The sequence below is a fragment of the Acipenser ruthenus genome, chromosome 55, assembly GCF_902713425.1.
Source record: "Acipenser ruthenus chromosome 55, fAciRut3.2 maternal haplotype, whole genome shotgun sequence".
NCBI classification, from domain to species: domain Eukaryota; kingdom Metazoa; phylum Chordata; class Actinopteri; order Acipenseriformes; family Acipenseridae; genus Acipenser; species Acipenser ruthenus.
In genome coordinates this window covers 3,987,563-4,005,245 of record NC_081243.1, presented here as the reverse complement: position 1 = coordinate 4,005,245, position 17,683 = coordinate 3,987,563, and the positions used below count along the sequence as shown (strand labels likewise).

The 17,683-nt window shown below is 40.9% G+C and overlaps 2 protein-coding genes across 2 annotated transcripts; one reads left to right on the top strand and one right to left on the bottom strand.

Annotated features, from left to right (window-relative positions):
• Positions 1–1,728: 1,728 nt before the first annotated feature.
• Positions 1,729–12,696, top strand: LOC131723388 (uncharacterized). Its single transcript, XM_059017112.1, has 6 exons — positions 1,729–2,329; positions 5,767–5,994; positions 7,562–7,877; positions 8,403–8,595; positions 11,967–12,004; positions 12,690–12,696. The coding sequence occupies exons 1-6, from the start codon at positions 1,729–1,731 to the stop codon at positions 12,694–12,696; spliced, it is 1,383 nt and encodes a 460-aa protein (XP_058873095.1).
• Positions 12,697–13,287: 591 nt separating this feature from the next.
• LOC117401659 (fish-egg lectin-like) lies at positions 13,288–16,423 on the bottom strand. The gene is made up of 4 exons (XM_034002434.2): positions 16,292–16,423; positions 14,973–15,200; positions 13,954–14,296; positions 13,288–13,534 (listed from the first exon to the last, which is right to left on the bottom strand). The coding sequence occupies exons 1-4, from the start codon at positions 16,350–16,352 to the stop codon at positions 13,372–13,374; spliced, it is 795 nt and encodes a 264-aa protein (XP_033858325.1). The 5' UTR covers positions 16,353–16,423; the 3' UTR covers positions 13,288–13,371.
• Between the last annotated feature and the right edge of the window lie 1,260 nt (positions 16,424–17,683).

Sequence of the window (17,683 nt, the reverse complement as noted above, 5' to 3'; positions counted from 1 at the left end):
CTGGTATGAGAAATGTTTGGCTGTTTAAAAAAAGAAAGGTAAACTGTTTTGTTAAAGTTTGTGTTGACAGGTAAACACCGTAGCCGTCCTGTATGTTAGTCAGGGACCTGTTAAAGTGAAGGTAGACTCTACGTTTGAGCCAGGTTTTTGTTTTGTTTGTTTATTTTGTTTCTGTGCAGTTCTGGGTCTGTGTTTTTAAAGTGCAAACAAGCCGACGACAGAGCAGCAGGTTAAAATATATACACATAAATACATTATCCATAGCCGCTTTATCCTTTAGAGGGCTACGATGAGCAGGTGCCTAACCCACCAGACACACACAGGGCGCAAGGCAGGACTACAAACCTGGACGGGACACCAGTCCATCACAGGGCAACTAACAGCAACCCTGGGGGACAATTTAGAGACCTTGTCAATCAACCTAGCCAACATGTTTTTGGACTGTGGGAGGAAACCGGAGAACTTGGTGGCAAAAACCCACGTGACAGACAGACAGACCCCCAAGACTGGGAAGCCAGGGCCCTTGAGCTGAGTCAGTGGTGCTAACCACCGCCCGCCACCCCAAAGTTAAAATAATAATGATGATTTAAAAAAAAAAAAAACGAAATGGCACATTTAGGAATGGTTAAGCCTGTTCTAGCTCACAGTTTTGTTTTGAACATGTTCCTTTGACATGTGCTGCAGAGTAATGCTTTAATTTCCTGCTACAACATTATTGTTTGGATTGCGCCATTGTCCTGGACTGTTGCCTTCCAGTCACTTGGCCCAGACTTCTATCACAACCCAATTCCAGGAAATCGGAAGGTAAACCGATATGATCCCACTGCCCTAGGGAAGAACAACTCCCTGCCAGTTTCTCAGCCTCGTAAACACAAAGATTAGCTATAGGATTACCAAACAGTCTTCCATCAGCAGTTCAGTGGTGTCATCCTACCATATAAGTACCAAAAAGACAAGGATTAACCAGCCGACTAGAAGCCTCCCCACCCGGGCGGCACTTGGCCAATTATGCACTGCCCCCTGGGAGCTCCTGGCCCCAGCCGGTGATGGCATAGCCTGGATTCGAACCAGTGATCTCCAAGCTATAGGACACATCCTGCACTTCTGACGAGGGACACTTATTTGAGGTACACGTGTGTGTATTTAGTCACGCAAATCATTCATTTTGGAGAGAGTATACCACCCTGAGTGTCCCCCTGACTTACAGCACCACCAGACTGGAGAGGTTAGGACAGGCCCCACAAGGGATGTGGGTGATTCGATTGAGGGCCAGCGTCATGGCCTGCAGTGTGGGGAGGTTATTGAGAGCCCGGACGAGGATCTCAGACAGGGCGTTGTCATCCAACCACAGGTGTCTCAGTGAACGTAACCACTTACAGAAATATTGTTTTCTTTCAAATACTGTTAAACTTCCTGCCTGATTTTCATTCTTTTCAAAGAAACCCTTTCTCTCGTTCACAAAGAAAAAGAACACTCATTCACCTGAAAGACAAAATATGAGAAAGAAAAAAAGAAAGCAAAAAGAAAAGCAAGGAAACCTGCTATTTGTTTTCTTATTTCAACATAATTTAACGGCAGGTCAAGCGAGGCTGCTGCTTGGGACCGTGGGGGATTTCTATTGTAAATATTTGTATTGCTGTGTATTACTGTACAGTGCGTGTTGTGTGTCTGTGTAAATGTGAGAGAGTGGAGCTAGGACGGCAGCAGCAGGACGGCAATGACGAGTGCATGGTAGAAACCAGAGGCAGCATGTGCCTCAGCCAGCGGCAGCCGGACAGCAGTGATGAGCTTCCAGCCAAGGTGAGCGGGACCCAGCCGGACAGCAGTGATGAGCTTCCAGCCAAGTTGAGCGGGACTCAGCCGGACAGCAGTGATGAGCTTCCAGCCAAGTTGAGCGGGACTCAGCCGGACAGCAGTGATGAGCTTCCAGCCAAGGTGAGTGGGACCCAGCCGGACAGCAGTGATGAGCTTCCAGCCAAGGTGAGCTTGACCCAGCCGGACAGCAGTGATGAGCTTCCAGCCAAGGTGAGCTTGATCCAGCTGGACAGCAGTGATGAGCTTCCAGCCAAGGTGAGCGGGACCCAGCTGGTCAGCAGTGATGAGCTTCCAGCCAAGGTGAGCGTGACCCAGCCGGACAGCAGTGATGAGCTTCCAGCCAAGATGAGCAGGACCCAGCCGGACAGCAGTGATAAGCTTCCAGCCAAGGTGAGCTTGACCCAGCTGGACAATGAGCTCCGTGAGCAGCCGAGCAGCGGCGCTGAGGCCAAACCAGACAAGGCAGGCGCGGAGGTACAGTGCAGCGTGAGATGCCTGCTGATAACGATGAGTTGTGGGCGGAGGGAGATGTGCAGTCATGTTTCAGCCGACAGGGTGATGCTGCATTGCATCGCATTCACGCTCCACACCTGTTTTTGCCCCAAATTCCGGGTCGGCCTTCCCAGGAAAAGGCTCCGTCTAGAGCAGTCATCTAGAGCAGTGGTTCAGAACCCCCCAAGGCCCCCCCCCCCCCCCCAGTGTCCTGCTGGTTTTTGTTCCAAGCGAGCTCTCAATTACTTAATTGAACCTTCAATTTAACTAATAATTTGCCTAATCAGAGCTTTTGAATTATTTTAAACAGTTGGAAATTAATTAAAGTATACAATTGTATAAGGAAATTGAAATCCCCAGTGTTTTAATAAGCTAAACAATTGAAAAAAGTCTAATTAAGCGACTGGTTACTTCAATTGAGTGTTCCATTAAGTAATTGAGAACTTGATTAGAACAAAAACCAGCAGGGTAGGGGGGGATGGCTCCCGGACAGGTTTGGGAACCACTGAGGTAGAGTGTAAGCCCCAACGCAAGCTGAGTGACCCTCTGGTCAGAGACACAGTGCATCGAAGGAGTGGTGTCTGAGCGAGGGCGCCACATAAGAGATGCCAGAGCAAGGGGTACATTTCAGCAGCAGTGGAAAGACAGCAATCCTGGGGGCAGGGTCCAGAGGAGGGCCTTCCCGCGTCCGAGCTCCGGGGTTTGTGATGGAGCCGTACCAGCCAGCTTTTGCCCCCTCTGTGTGGGCGGGGATGTCTGCCGCAGGAAGCCCAGGCAGATCCAACTCTGTTGCATTCACATTTTATTTTTCAACAGTACTTTACAGTGCTATGGAATACATCATTGTGGTTTATGTCACTTAGGAAACAGAAATGACTGTTAAACTTTTTGCTATCTTCATGGTCCCATTAACTAAAAAAAAGGAAAAGTTTTAAATGGTTCCATTAACTCAAAACCAAACGTTGAAATATTTGAGACAGCCAACAAACAATCTCAAAAACATCACGCACCTCAGATTGATAAGGACCAATCAAAACGCAAGACTGTATATATTGTGCCCTATTCATACATTTATTTAACTACTCACAGAGATTACGTTGCATGGGCTTTGTTGAGTTTCAGGTCATTTGGGTATTTAAACCCCTCTCCTGGCTTCATTGAGACACACCAAGTCTCACTCATTGAGATTAGATTGCCTGCCATCATGAAAGTTTCACTGATCTTCCTTGCATTGTCCGTGGCTTCCAGCCTGGGTAAGTGAAAGAAACTAGGGGGGGAGGCACTATGATTTTAAATCTAACAGTAAATATTTAAACCTTATTTATCTTTCTTTCTTTCATACAAAACAGTTGTCCGTAGATGAAAATTAGTGCTCCGGGTTTTGGGTTACCCTGTGATGTCCCTATTAAACATATTTTGAGCCGACTTGCTTTCTGTCTTAATCAAACTCTGAATACCAAAGGAAGAAGTTGCTTTTTTTACCCTCATATCAACAACGTGAATTGATCTTGTCTGATTCTTTTTGAACCTGCATTCCGTTCTGGCAACCTAATCGCCAAATTCATCTTATTAACTTCCACTGCTTTAGTTTCTTGTACTAGTTTTTTTTCTCCTGCTAATTTAAACAACGTTTCTCTTTATCTGGTATGCAGCAGTTAAGGCTTCACAAAATGAAGGTTTGAGGGGAGGGAGAGAGAGAGAGAGATCGTTTAGAGAGACAATTAGAGACCAGACGATGCCACTGAAGGTATTGCGCCTTCAGAAATTAGTTTTCATTTACCAGATCACCCACAAATACACAGGTTTGTTATACCTGGCAATTAGAGTATTGTACTGGGCAAAGACAAGGAGCCACAACCAAGAGGTTAAAATATAACAATTTATCTGACTTTTAAAATAGCTTTTAAAAAAATATATAACTCTTAACAAAAGATTATAATGACTGCAAAGAAAAAAGCCATTCTTTGATCACAACAAATGTATTTTTACAATTTTTAATAATTTGTTACATTTTTATGATTTTTTACTGTTAATCTCATTACTGTAATGTTTGTTTGTTTGTTTGTTTAGCTATTTTAGGCATTTCACTGATATAAACTATGCATCTTGTTCATCATTTACATAAATCTATGGTTTGCACCAAAAACATGAGTGTTTTCCTCCAAATCTTTAGCGATCTCCAGGCTGTAGGGCACACCCTGCACTTCGATGAAGTGCCTTAGCTGCATGCAATGCCACTCGGGAGCCCCCATCTTCAAATGTGTTCTAGTAAAGGTATTTACCCTGCCTGGAAGTGTTATATTATGTATAGTTTTATTTTGTGTTTATTGTGTTTGTGTAAAGAAACCCCTTTTGTTTGGCCCTCGTGGCCTTTCATTTTGTGCTATTTCTGTTAATTAAAAACCTTTTTGTTACACTGCAGTTTGTCTTTGGGCCTCAGTCACTTGCCATCTTGCCACACAAATATAATTACAGTAAGGCATGTTGAAGACAAATAGGAAATGTATGGGGGTCCCTCTGTTAAGAGATCACTGTTTGACTGTCCCTTTAGTGTAGGTCTCTTAATACAGGTTTGACTATATATATACAGATATATATGTGTGTGTGTGTGTATTATTATTATTTATTTCTTAGCAGACGCCCTTATCCAGGGCGACTTACAATTGTTACAAGATATCACATTATACATTATTTCACATTATACAGATATCACATTATTTTTACATACAATTACCCATTTATACAGTTGGGTTTTTACTGGAGCAATCTAGGTAAAGTACCTTGCTCAGGGGTACAACAGTGTCCCCCACGGGGGATTGAACTCACAACCCTCTGGTCAAGAGTCCAGAGCCCTAACCACTACTCCACACTGCTGAATATATATATATATATATATATATATATATATATATATATATATATATATATATATATATATATATATATATATATATATATATATATATATATATATATATATATATATATATATATATATATATATATATATATAAAAATAAAAAATTGCTTTTATAGAAAGACATTGTCAGACAATAATGAACATTTTTTGGAGATTTTTTTTTTTTCATTGGCACCAAGACACATCCGTATAAAACACCGAAAGTGTTTTGTTCAGAAGTCTCAAGATTCAAAATTTTAATATCATATTTTACTAAAAGTTATCATGCGATAAGACACATTTTATCCAAAGTTAAAGCCCTGAATAAGGCGCAGATTATTGCATAAGAACGTTTAGTTAATGAGGTCACTTTATCCACGTACATGCACAGTTTGCGAAAGAGGCACAAAATATTACCAGAACAGCACCATTGAATGGGGACTGGTCAGGTGAGGGGAAAATGCTGTATTTGTCCATCGGTTTGCTCTTTTGTGTGCATCTGCAGACGTGTTTACGTCTGAGATTTTGCATCTGGTGTTTACGTGGATTTTGTTTTCCAGCACTGGAGTGCACCACGATTGGAGGGAGCCTCAAGCAGATTGACGCCAGCGTAGGTCAGGTGGTTGGCATGAGCAGCACGGACGCAGTCTTCGTTTGCTACGGAAACAACTGGGTGCAGCTCCCAGAGGCCCTCAAACACATGTCTGTGGGGCTCTCAGGAGTCTGGGGTGTTAACAAAGACAATTACATCTACAAGATAGTTGGAGGAAACTGGCAACAAACTCATGGTACAGTTTAAAGTTCAAAGTCTCTCCAAAAGATTATAAACTGACCACAACCCAGTCACCAATAAGCCATTTTTATTTTTACGAAACGTGTGAATTAGGAAGTGTGACAGACATCGAATGATTCTTGGTGTTAGATCTCCCTCTCGACCTGTGAGGGCATGGTGTAAGAGGAATAGAGTACCCTTAATTAAATGGCACAACAATTTATTCCGTAGGGTAGGTAAACGGTGTGGCATCCGAGGATTGGAGGAGTGAATGCGCTCATTAACCTAGGGGTCATGAGCGAGGATATAAATAGAGGACATAGCATATGTGATCTGTTCCTTGGTAAATGGTTAGAGACAACCTACAAGGAGCCTGTGTTACCGTACTGTAAACTGTGAGTTTGTTTTGTCTGTTAGTGTTTGTTATAACTGTCTGTTTGTTTTAAACTAGACTACCTATAACACACTGTAGCAGAAGCCAGCATAAACCCGGACATCACTTTCACCCCTGCATTTCACGGAGAACTGTAATACACCACCTGCACTTATTCACTATCACTAGGAACTGTGTTTGTGTTTTGTGTTTAGTGTTGGTGTGTAAAACTGGACTTTTGGTTGCGGGTCAAACCCGGTGATTTTACAAATACCGAGTGATACACGCCTCTGTATCACTCCATCATTATTATTTACAGGTGTTCGCCATAAGGCTCTGGACATTGTTAATTAAATCATTAAACACCTGGAAATCATTGTCTGTCTGTTTTGTATCCACTCTCCACTTTGCCACAGGAAGTTATATTGAATTTTTGCAGGATTACAAAAAGGATACATATGCGCTAGATCAGTGGTTTTCAATTCTGGTCCTGGAGTCTTTGTCTGCTGGTTTTTGTTCCAAACTGAGCTCTCAATGACTTCATTTAATATAGTGGTGGCCAACTCCAGTTTTGTAGTTACCTTCAAATCCTCAATTTCCTCAATCAGAAAAAGAACCCACAGCCAATTGATCAACTAATAAGATGAATTAAGAAACACAGAACAGCACAGATGAGACGAAAAGCAGAAACTCCTCCCATGGCTCTTGAAGAACCAGCCAATCAGGAATATTCACAGTGAAGTACAGTGAATACCAAACCTCTTGCCACCTCAATGTGTATTTGATCAATTGAAATTCTTATCAAGTATTTTTAACAACTAAGGCATTAAGGAGAACAAGAGAACCTGGACTGTGGATCTCATTAGCCATCACAGATTGAAGTGATTATTGAAGCCTCCTCCTCCTCACCAGATCTCATTGGCCTCCATCACTGATATCGGCAACTAGACAACTAATGTGACATATCTGTTGTGTTACAACAGTGATGGCCAATGATATCCACAGGCCAGCAGCTTTTCTAGTTCTGTGAAATTGTATAAGGAACTTGAAATCTCCAACTTGTTTTAGAAGCTAAACCATTTAAAAGGTGGAATTGAATAAATAAAAAACTAAATAAAATCATTATTACAGGCATCAGAAACAATAACAGAAATAATCTTACACATGTAGTATTATGTCACTTACCTTGTCTGATGTGCTGCCTCTGTGTGTCTCCTGAAACAGATTGATGCTGGCGGTGATGAATTTGTTGCTGGAGTCAACTTGAATGACAACATCTGCCTGAATGTTCATAGCACAGACCCGATTCCCTGGAACTTGCTTCCTGGAGCTCTCAAGTACTACTCCTGTGGGCCCTACAACTGCTGGGAAGTGAACTCTGGTGATCAGATCTATGTGATGAAAGGAGTGACTCCATCTTCCTGTATGGGCAGCAATACATGGCAGAACATCCCTGGAGCCTTGTCCATGATTGAGGTCTCCACTGACAGCAGTGTGTACGGGGTGAACTCTGGCGGGGACGTCTTCCGCAGATAATCCCACATCCTTGTAAAAAAAAATGCCTTGTGGAAGTTTAAACTTTTTTGTTTTGTTAATTTAGAGTGCCCGATTCTTCCCTCCCAGGGTTGCCTTCAATAGCTACTCCAGCTGGAATTCCACACACTGTTTTCAAGCCAGTGTTATAACCAATTCAGTATCCCCTGGATAGCTGTATCCCCTGTGCTGATTGTGCATGGGCATTATTTGTACTCCTTTACTAAAATACAGAATCGATATTTCCTTCTCCTCTGCTGCTCTTACCAGATGATGATTCAGCCCTTGACTTATCACTGCAGCAGAAAGATGAATGCTCTGCGATGGCAGCCTCCGCACTCCTTTTACCTGGCGGCAGTGGGTCCTCTCTTTTTTAGACATTGTTTATTTGGAGCTCTCAACGGCTTTAACCCGACTCTATCAGTCAACGCTTCAATTAGGATGTCAATTATACACAGCTTTATGAAAGAAATAGATGTTAAATAAGTCATTAGTATTATTCCTTGTCTTTTTTTTTCTTGCAGGCAAGGGATCACTGCTAGTAATCCAGCCGGCACAGATTGGGTTCATCTGCTTATTTGTGGAAAGAGCAAGCATGTGTCATACGATCTGGGTGTGCTGTGGGTGATCGGACAAGACGACTCAATCCAGGCTTGTCACCAAACTCCACAGAACAAAAAGAAAAAAATAACTTCTTATCTCATACAAGTGGTTAAAATTAATCTTCTCATTTTGCCTTATGTAATTTGTAAGCGTGTTTCTGTTCAAACTATCTTAAAAAAAGAAGAAATTGTGGTCTGGAGTGGCAAACCCTGTTGCAGCAGCAAGTGTCATTCAAAATGATCTAGACAGCATTCAGAATTGGGCAGACACATGGCAAATGAAATTTAATAGAGAAAAGTGTAAAGTATTGCATGCGGGCAAAACAAATGTGCATTATAAATATCATATGGGAGATACTGAAATTGAAGAAGGGAACTATGAAAAAGACCTAGGAGTTTATGTTGACTCAGAAATGTCTTTATCTAGACAATGTGGGGAAGCTATAAAAAAGGCCAACAAGATGCTCGGATATATTATGAGAAGTGTTGAATTTAAATCAAGGGAAGTAATGTTAAAACTTTACAATGCATTAGTAAGACCTCACCTAGACTATTGTGTTCAGTTCTGGTCACCTCGTTACGAAAAGGATATTGTTGCTAAGAAGAGCAACCAGAATTATCCCAGGTTTAAAAGGCATGTCGTATGCAGACAGGCTAAAAGAATTGAATCTATTCAGTCTTGAACAAAGAGCAATCTGATTCAAACATTCAAAATCCTAAAAGGTATAGACAATGTCAACTCAGGGGACTTTTTTGACCTGAAAAAAAAAACAAGGACCAGGGGTCACAAATGGAGATTAGATAAAGGGGCATTTAGAACAGAAGATAGGAGGCACATTTTTACACAGAGAATTGTGAGGGTCTGGAACCAACTCCCCAGTCATGTTGTTGAAGCTGACACCCTGGGATCCTTCAAGAAGCTGCTTGATGAGATTCTGGGATCAATAAGCTACAAACAACCAAACGAGCAAGATGGGCTGAATGGCCTCCTCTCGTTTGTAAACTTTCTTATGTTCTTAATTATGTGCAATTGTAGTCTGTAATAAGTAACATTCATACAATCACGAGGTTACATTACTATTTTACGTTGTAGAAAATTGCAGTAACGTTGCACTGCCATTGTGACAACAGAACAATATAAATAAGGTTTCTGGTTTTTGGTTTTTATCTTCGGTCTCTCTCCCTCCCTTCCAATCTTAATTGATAGTTGTTAAACCTTAACTCTGCATACCAGATAAAGAGAGACATTGTTTAAATTAGCGGAAACTAAAGCAGTGGAAGTTAATAAGCTGAATTTGGCAATTAGTGCAAAAATGAAATGCAGGTTAATGGGGCTCCCGAGTGGCATTGCATCAAACTCCTGTGCTGGCGGAACTGCGTTTGCTCCGACGGCGCTACAGACAGGTCTGGTTTGCTGAGCTGTTGGCTTGCAGTGTTTAAAGAGGAGGACGGCTGACAGCATGCGTTTCAGAGGACGCGCATGATCTTCTTCGTCGCTCCCGAGTCAAAACGAGAAGTTGTAGCGCTGATTCAAGGTCTTAAAAACAAATTGATATTCCAAATTGGGGAGAAAATGGGGTAAAAATAATGAAAAAATGAATCCAAAAAAATATTCCCTCTTTAATAATGAATGGAAGGGAGATTTACATTGAACAGAAAAGCAGGAATGTAAACAGTGATGATTTAAAAGCAAGGTTTACAGGAAAGGTAAAATATTACGGTACACTGTATTCAGAAACAGAAACTATTTAGCTATTTAATAGCTCTGCAGACACTTCACACATACCTGATAAATTAAAAATGTTGATTATAACAAGGCACAACTTCTACTTTTTCTTCCCTGGAAACTTGAGACGTTTTGTTGTTGAAAGATACATTTTAGTGTATATTTAAAGATCTCTTATTGAGAGCATTCTTACTTTTGTTGATCATTTATTTTTACCCCATTTTTCTCCCCAATTTGGAATATCCAATTGTGTTTCTTTTAAGACCTTGTCTCAGCGCGGCAATTGTGCACCGCCCCCTCGAGACTCCCGGCCATGGTCGGTGATGGCATAGCCTGGATTCGAGCCAGTGATCTCCAGTCTGTAGGGCACACCCTGCACTTCCAGTGATCTCCAGGCTGTAGGGCACACCCTGCACTTCCAGTGATCTCCAGGCTGTAGGGCCCACCCTGCACTTCCAGTGATCTCCAGGCTGTAGGGCACACCCTGCACTTCCAGTAAAGTGCCTTAGCTGCATGCAATGCCACTCAGGAGCCCAAAAGCATTCTTACTTTTAATATAGTATCACGGTATGGCAACTTCTCTGTAAAAAATAAAACAAAACTGGTCATCAACCAGGCAAGTGAAATAATCGGTAACAAACTGCTGCAGTTAGACTATCAGACCTGTTCATCAAGCAGTTAAATGGAAATTCATACCATTTTTTAAGTATCGTACGCATCCTCTCAATTCTTTAATTTTCAATTACTGCCATCAGGTCGACGATTCAAAGTTCCTTTTGCACGATTAAAACTGTTTAAAAAAATAATTGAATCCACCTGCAATTTCAATCCTTAATGCAGAAAACAGGTGCAGAACCTGGGAAGTGTGTGTATGTACACTTGTGTGTATGTACACTTGTGTGTACGCGCGTGTGTGAAGGCGTGTGCTTGTACGTCAGTATGGTATGTTGCTGATCAACAAAGAGTTGCTGCTGTGCTGTATGTAGTCTGGATTATTGATTTGTTCATGATTGTTGTGTATTGATGCTGTGTGTACATTGTTGTGTGTTTCTTTCGTATTGAGTCATGGAGTAAACTGAAGACAAAATTCCATTTTATGCTCTATTTAATAGGCAATAAAGCTTTGGAGTTTCCAGCTGACCAAAGCTAAGAACTCTATGCTACAGTGTAAGGTAGTGGGACACAGCAGCTTATGTTGAAATCAGGGAGACACACAAAAGTCCAAATGCAATAAAATATTTGTCTTTTATTTAGCAGCTGCCAGTGCATCAACTCACAAACAAACACAAAATAAACAAACAAAACTAAACAGGAAAACACATATGGCTCTCTTTGGATACCTTGCTATCCCTTATATCAGCCTCAGTTTCTCAGGACACACTACTGCCCACCTGCCACACTCCTCCACACTGTAGCCCCTCCTTCTTATACCCTCAGTTCTGTTCAGCTTCACCCTAGGACTAAACTAAACTGAGAAAGTTCATTAAAATATCAGATAGCTTAACTACCTTTTTTTAACTACACATAATTATATAAAAATATCTCTCAAGCATTTATCAGCTACTCCATAACCTAAGCTGGCATGTTAAAGATGCTAAAAACCCTGCACTAGCTAGCAGTTACAATTTAGTCTTCCCCCCATTGAACTCTATTGAGGGCGCTCACGCCATAGGTTTAGAATGTGGCGCGTAACCGCTCTATAGAACAGTGGATGTGCTCGCGTTTCCTCAACGTGGCTGCTGTCTTTGTCGCAGAACGCCAGCCAGTTAACAAACATATTACTAAGTCTCAGGTGTGCAAGTTTAACAAATTAAACCCCCAATACTGAATCAGATTTAGCAGGGAATGTGCACCTTCCCTTCGAAATCCACAGTTTGGTTTTATTAACAATTATTTTGCCCGTATTTTAATGTTTACTTTCCCAAGAGTTGCTCCCGTACTACCATCACATCCCCATACCGACCGTCTACAGCCCCGGTAAGCAATTTAATACTTATGTTGTCTTTGTTTTACCGTAATACTGTTACCAGATTTTACCATAGACACACGTGAAATTTATAATTTATTTAAACTCAGACTAAATGGTACATTACATTGAGGACAGGTTTCAGCATTTGGGATGGAATAGAGAAACATTCTCCATCACATAAAGGATGGGCACTTGAGGGTCAATTGCAAGGAACAAAAAGCTTTGGATAAACCCAATACTCTAGCTATAGTTTAGTACAGTGCTAAAGGACTAACTACGTGATCATCCACAGCTCTCTCTTCGTTGCAATTGACCCAAAAGCTTTGAAGTACTGGGGTGCTGTGTTCAGTAGGCAGAGCGCTCGGTAAAGTTTTCGGTAAAGCGCGTTAGCACTCTGACACTCTCCTTGCTGAGTGTTAGGTGGCCGTTTCAGGAAGTTGGATGCAAAGTGCAGTGGCTGATACATGATTTTAACAGTTTTTTAATTTTTTTTTTTTTTTTCTTCCAGTTTGTGATTCTATCTGAACCTGCATTTCATTCTGGCACTAATAACCTCCAAATTTAGCTTATTAACTTCCATTGCTTTTGTTAGTTTCCAGCAGTGCTATTAGTTTGTTTTCTCTCCCCGCTAGTTTAAACAATGTTTCTCTTTATCTGGTATGCAGCAGTTAAGATTGAACTATTAAGGTTTAAAGTGAGGGAGAGAGATGGAAAATAAAAACCCAACACCAGAAGTCCTTTTTGGGAAGCAGTGTGTAGTAGAGTTTAGAGCTCTGAACTCGTAAGTGGAGGGTCATGGGTTCAATCCCAGGTGGGGGGGGCACTGCTACTCTACCCTTGAGTGGGGTAGTTTACCTAGATTGCTCCAGTAAAAAACCTACTGTATGAATGAGCAATTGTATGTCAAAAATAATGTGATATAATTGTAGCTATTGTAAGTTGACCTGGATAAGGGGGTGTCTGCTAAGAAACAAATAATAATAATATTTCTATGGTTCTGTTGTCACAATGACAGTGCAATGGTATTGCAATTTTTCCACAGTGTTAAATAATAATATAACTCCAGTATATGATTGTATGAATGTTACTTATTACAGACCACAATTTCTTCAGATTTTTTTTTTTAATTGCTTTATTCGACAAGGTGGTCATTTTCACCACTTCAAGCTCGTATGAGGTAAGAAACATATTTATTTTTTCTTGTTCTGTGGAGTTTGGTGACAAGCCTGGATTGAGTTGTCTTGTCTGATCACCCACAGCACACCCAGATCGTATGACACATGCTTGCTCTTTCCAGAAATATTCAGCTGAATCCACACTGTGCCGGCTGGATTACTAGCAGTGGTCCCATCCCTACAAGAAAAAGAAAGAAAATAAATCTAGCGATCGTGTTCAATTGTTCCATGTGTTTATAAATTGATTATTTAAAGCAATGGTCCTCAGCCCTGACACTAGAGCCTCCCTGTGTCTCAGCTGGTTTTTGTTCCAAATGAGCTCTCAATTACTTATTTGAACTCTTAATTGAATTAATATTTTCCTTAATTAGACTTTTTAAATGGTTTAGCTCATAAAAAGTTAGAGATTTCAAGTTCCTTATACAATTGGATACATAACTTGAAATGTCCAACTCTTTAAAATAATTCAAAGCTCTGATTAGGCAAATCATTTGTTAAATCATTTGTTAATTTTTATGATCAGTTGGATCATAAACCAGCAGAGATGCAGTGGTACTCCAGTGGTGCTGCTTTTTTTTTACCAGACTGTATGCTCACCTGCGATAGACATTCCCTGCATCATTCACCCCGTACACACTGCCGTCAGTGGAGACCTCAATCATGGACAAGGCTCCAGGGATGTTCTGCCATGTATTGCTGCCCATACAGGAAGATGGAGTCACTCCTTTCATCACATAGATCTGATCAGCAGAGTTCACTCCCCAGCAGCTGTAGGGCCCGCAGGAGTAGTACTTGAGAGCTCCAGGAAGCAAGTTCCAGGGAATCGGGTCTGTGCTATGAACAGTCATGGTGGGATCGCGATTCAGACAGTAGGTGTTGCCGTTCATGTTGACTCCAGCAATAAATTCATCACCGCCAGCATCAATCTGCTTCAGGAGACCTGCGATGAACAAACACAAACACACACACACACACAAACGGAGACAGCACATCAAACAAGGTAAGTAAGTGATATCGTTTTGGGTTTTATATTTACGAATTACACTCATTTGAATAAAGAATTTGTTCCTATATAATAGTGTTTCCCAACCCTGTTCCTGGAGTAACCCTGCCCTGCTGGTTTTTATTCCAACAGAGCTCTCAATTATTAAATTAAATTTGAAATTGTTGTTTATCCTGTACAGCGCTCTGAAACCACTGCATGGTCTGATGCGCTTTATAAAACTTTTAAATAAAAACAAATTAAAATAAATTGAAGTTATAATTTGCTTAATTCAACCTTTTAAATGGTTTAGCTTATAAAAAACTGGAGATTACAAGTTCCTTATACAATAACTTGAAATGTCCAACTCTTTCAAATAATTTCTCTGATTAGGCAAATTATTAGTTCAATAAGGGTTCAAAACAGAGCTCAGTTTGGAACAAAATCCAGCAGACACAAGGAGGCTCCAGGACCAGGATTGAAAACCACTGATCTAGCGCATATGCATCCTTTATGTAATCCTGCAAAAATTCAAAATAACTTCCTAATTCACACGTTTCATGAATATAAAAATGATTTATTGGTGAACAGATTGTGGCCAGTTATAATCTTTTGGGGAGACTTTGAACTGTACCTTGAGTTTGTTGCCAGTTGCCTCCAACCATCTTGTAGATGTAATTGTTACCGTTGACACCCCAGACTCCAGAGGGTCCCACAGATACGTGTTTGAGGGCCCCTGGGACCTTCACCCAGTTGTTTCCATAGCGCACGAAGATTGAGTTTCCACTGTTCACGCCAAACACCTGCCCTGCGCCGGCATCAATCTGCTTGAGGGAGCCATCAATAATGGTGCAATCCAGTGCTGGAAAACAAAATTCACATAAATGGGTCATTCTCCAGTACTGTTCTGCGCTGTGAAACTGCAATACAGTTCTGCGCTGTGAAACTAATACACAGATATATATATATAGAGAGAGAGAGAGAGAGAGAGAGAGAGAGAGAGAGAGAGAGAGAGAGAGAGAGAGAGAGAGAGAGAGAGAGAGAGAGAGAGAGAGAGAGAGAGAGAGAGAGAGAGAGAGAGAGAGAGAGAGAGAGAGAGAGAGATAGTGCCTTGCAAAAGTATTCAGACCCTTGACCAATTCTCTTATATTACTGAATTACAAATGGTACATTGAAATTTTGTTCTGTTTGATATTTTATTTTAAAACACTGAGACTCAAAATCAATTATTGTAAGGTGACATTGGTTTTATGTTGGGAAATATTTTTAAGAAAAATAAAAAACTGAAATATCTTGCTTGCATAAGTATTCAACCCCTGTGCTGTAGTAACTCGTTCCAGTCATTGGCTGCTGAAAACTGAAACGACTTAAGACCGAAGACCTGTATGGATATGGCAATCCATTGGGGACATAACGTATAGACACAACGCATAAGTGTTTTAGCAACGCATTGCCAAAGTGACCGATGAAAGTGTAGCATTCTTATCACCTGACTGCTTCTCAACGCATACTATAAGAATGATACGCGTAGCGATGTGATGTTTATGTGTAGTGAACACATTTTTCACTACGCGTATCATTCTTATATTACACATTAAGAAGCAGTCACATGATAAAAATGCTACACTTTCATTGGTCACTGGCAACACGTTGCTAAAATCACTTACGCGTTGTGTCTACACGTTATGTCCCCAATGGCTTGCCATATACGGACCTTCGGTATTACCAATAATAATTGATAAGGTCACATGACAGTAAATTGTAGGAGAACAGATAAACATGCAACAGATTATGAAAATAAGTATGAGCTTCACCTAACAAAGTGACATCACGGGGTGATCAGAAATAAAAACCCCAAACACTCATTTGTATGAAAGATAAGGTTTAAATATTTACTGTTAGATTTTAAATCCTACCGCCCCCCCCCCCCCCCCCCTAGTTTCTTTCACTTACCCAGGCTAGAAGCCACGGACAATGCAAGGAAGATCAGTGAAGCTTTCATGATGGCAGGCATCTCAATCTCAATCTCAATGAAGACTTGGTGTGTCTCAATGAAGCCAGGAGAGGGGTTTAAATACCCAAATGACCTGAAACTCAACAAAGCCCATGCAATATAATCTCTGTGAGAGAAGATAAAGAAATGTATATGTAAGCAATTACTAAGTTATGATGCAATATTCAGGGTGGAATCTCATAACAGTATTGCATAACAATCACTGCTTGAAACTCTGAGTGAATCTGCTTTCACTGTGTAATTGGAACACTGCCACTAGTAAATGATATGTTTTTGGTTTCTTAGACTTTTTTTGACTTACAACATTTGACACCAATTCTGTTTTAACATCTTGAAAAACTTTTTTGCTGTTTGCTTTTTTTTTAATTGAATTTTCCAAAACCGACAAAACACAGTGCATATAAGTACAATCATCAGTAAATCATAAAATCCAATACAGATACAAACAGCTTGCGCCTCCTCAGGGGTTGTACAGGAAGAAACAGGGCACTTCCAATCCAAAGCAGCCCGTCCCTCTTACATTATTAGTATTAGTTGCCACGCAGTAAGAAAAAACCTTTTCATCACCTTTTATAGCACTCAGCTTTTCCATGGGGAGAACTTTAAAAACCTCTCTATACCTCTCTGGTTGGCTTGTCCTTGATCCAATTCAATAAGATGCATTTGCTAGCAAGAAATAACAACTTTGCAGCTAATTGGGCAGCAGTGTGGAGTAGTGGTTAGGGCTCTGGACTCTTGACCAGGGGGTTGTGGGTTCAGTCCCTGGTGGGGCACTGCTGCTGTACCCTTGAGCAAGGTACTTTACCTAGATTGCTCCAGTAAAAACCCAACTATATAAATGGGTAATTGTATGTAAAAATAATGTGATATCTTGTGTAAAGTAGCGGGTTATGAGAAACAGCAGGGAGGGGGTTAAAACCTCCCTGCTAGAGAAATGCACTGTTTTGATTTGTGTTCTGTTTTGATTTGTGTTGATTTATTGTATTGTTTAATTGTTTTATTGTTAATTATCATCCGCACCTGGGCGTTATTGGAAATTAAGCCCAGGTGCGGGGGTTTAAAAAGAGAGCAAGCAGTCTGCTCGAGGCTGCTGAATGGAAGGAGGCAGAAAGGAGTGCTCTGCTTCCTGGCAGTCCCGAGAAAAGGTACAGTGCAAACCTGTGTGGTCGAGTTTTGTTGGAACAGGGAAACGGCTTAGCCGTCCTGTGATAGTTAGGTTCCTGCGTGTGTAGTTAATGCTCAGAAGAGCTAGGTGTTTGTTTTGTGTACTTTGTTTTGTTTACTTTTGTGTTTATTAAAAAAATAGCGCGTGAGCGCTGAAAAAAATCAAT

Bases quoted from the DNA above. Each gene is read 5' to 3' on its own strand.
- LOC131723388 (XM_059017112.1), top strand. From the start codon at position 1,729: ATGGTAGAAACCAGAGGCAGCATGTGCCTCAGCCAGCGGCAGCCGGAC. The intron at 7,878-8,402 runs CCGCAGATAATC...TCTTTTTTTTTC, and splicing joins AACTCTGGCGGGGACGTCTT to TTGCAGGCAAGGGATCACTG. The intron at 8,596-11,966 runs GTTAAAATTAAT...TCTTTGTCGCAG, and splicing joins CTTCTTATCTCATACAAGTG to AACGCCAGCCAGTTAACAAA.
- LOC117401659 (XM_034002434.2), bottom strand. From the start codon at position 16,352: ATGCCTGCCATCATGAAAGCTTCACTGATCTTCCTTGCATTGTCCGTG. The intron at 14,297-14,972 runs GTACAGTTCAAA...TGTTCATCGCAG, and splicing joins CAACTGGCAACAAACTCAAG to GTCTCCTGAAGCAGATTGAT. The intron at 13,535-13,953 runs GTGAGCATACAG...TTTTTCTTGTAG, and splicing joins GCAGGGAATGTCTATCGCAG to GGATGGGACCACTGCTAGTA.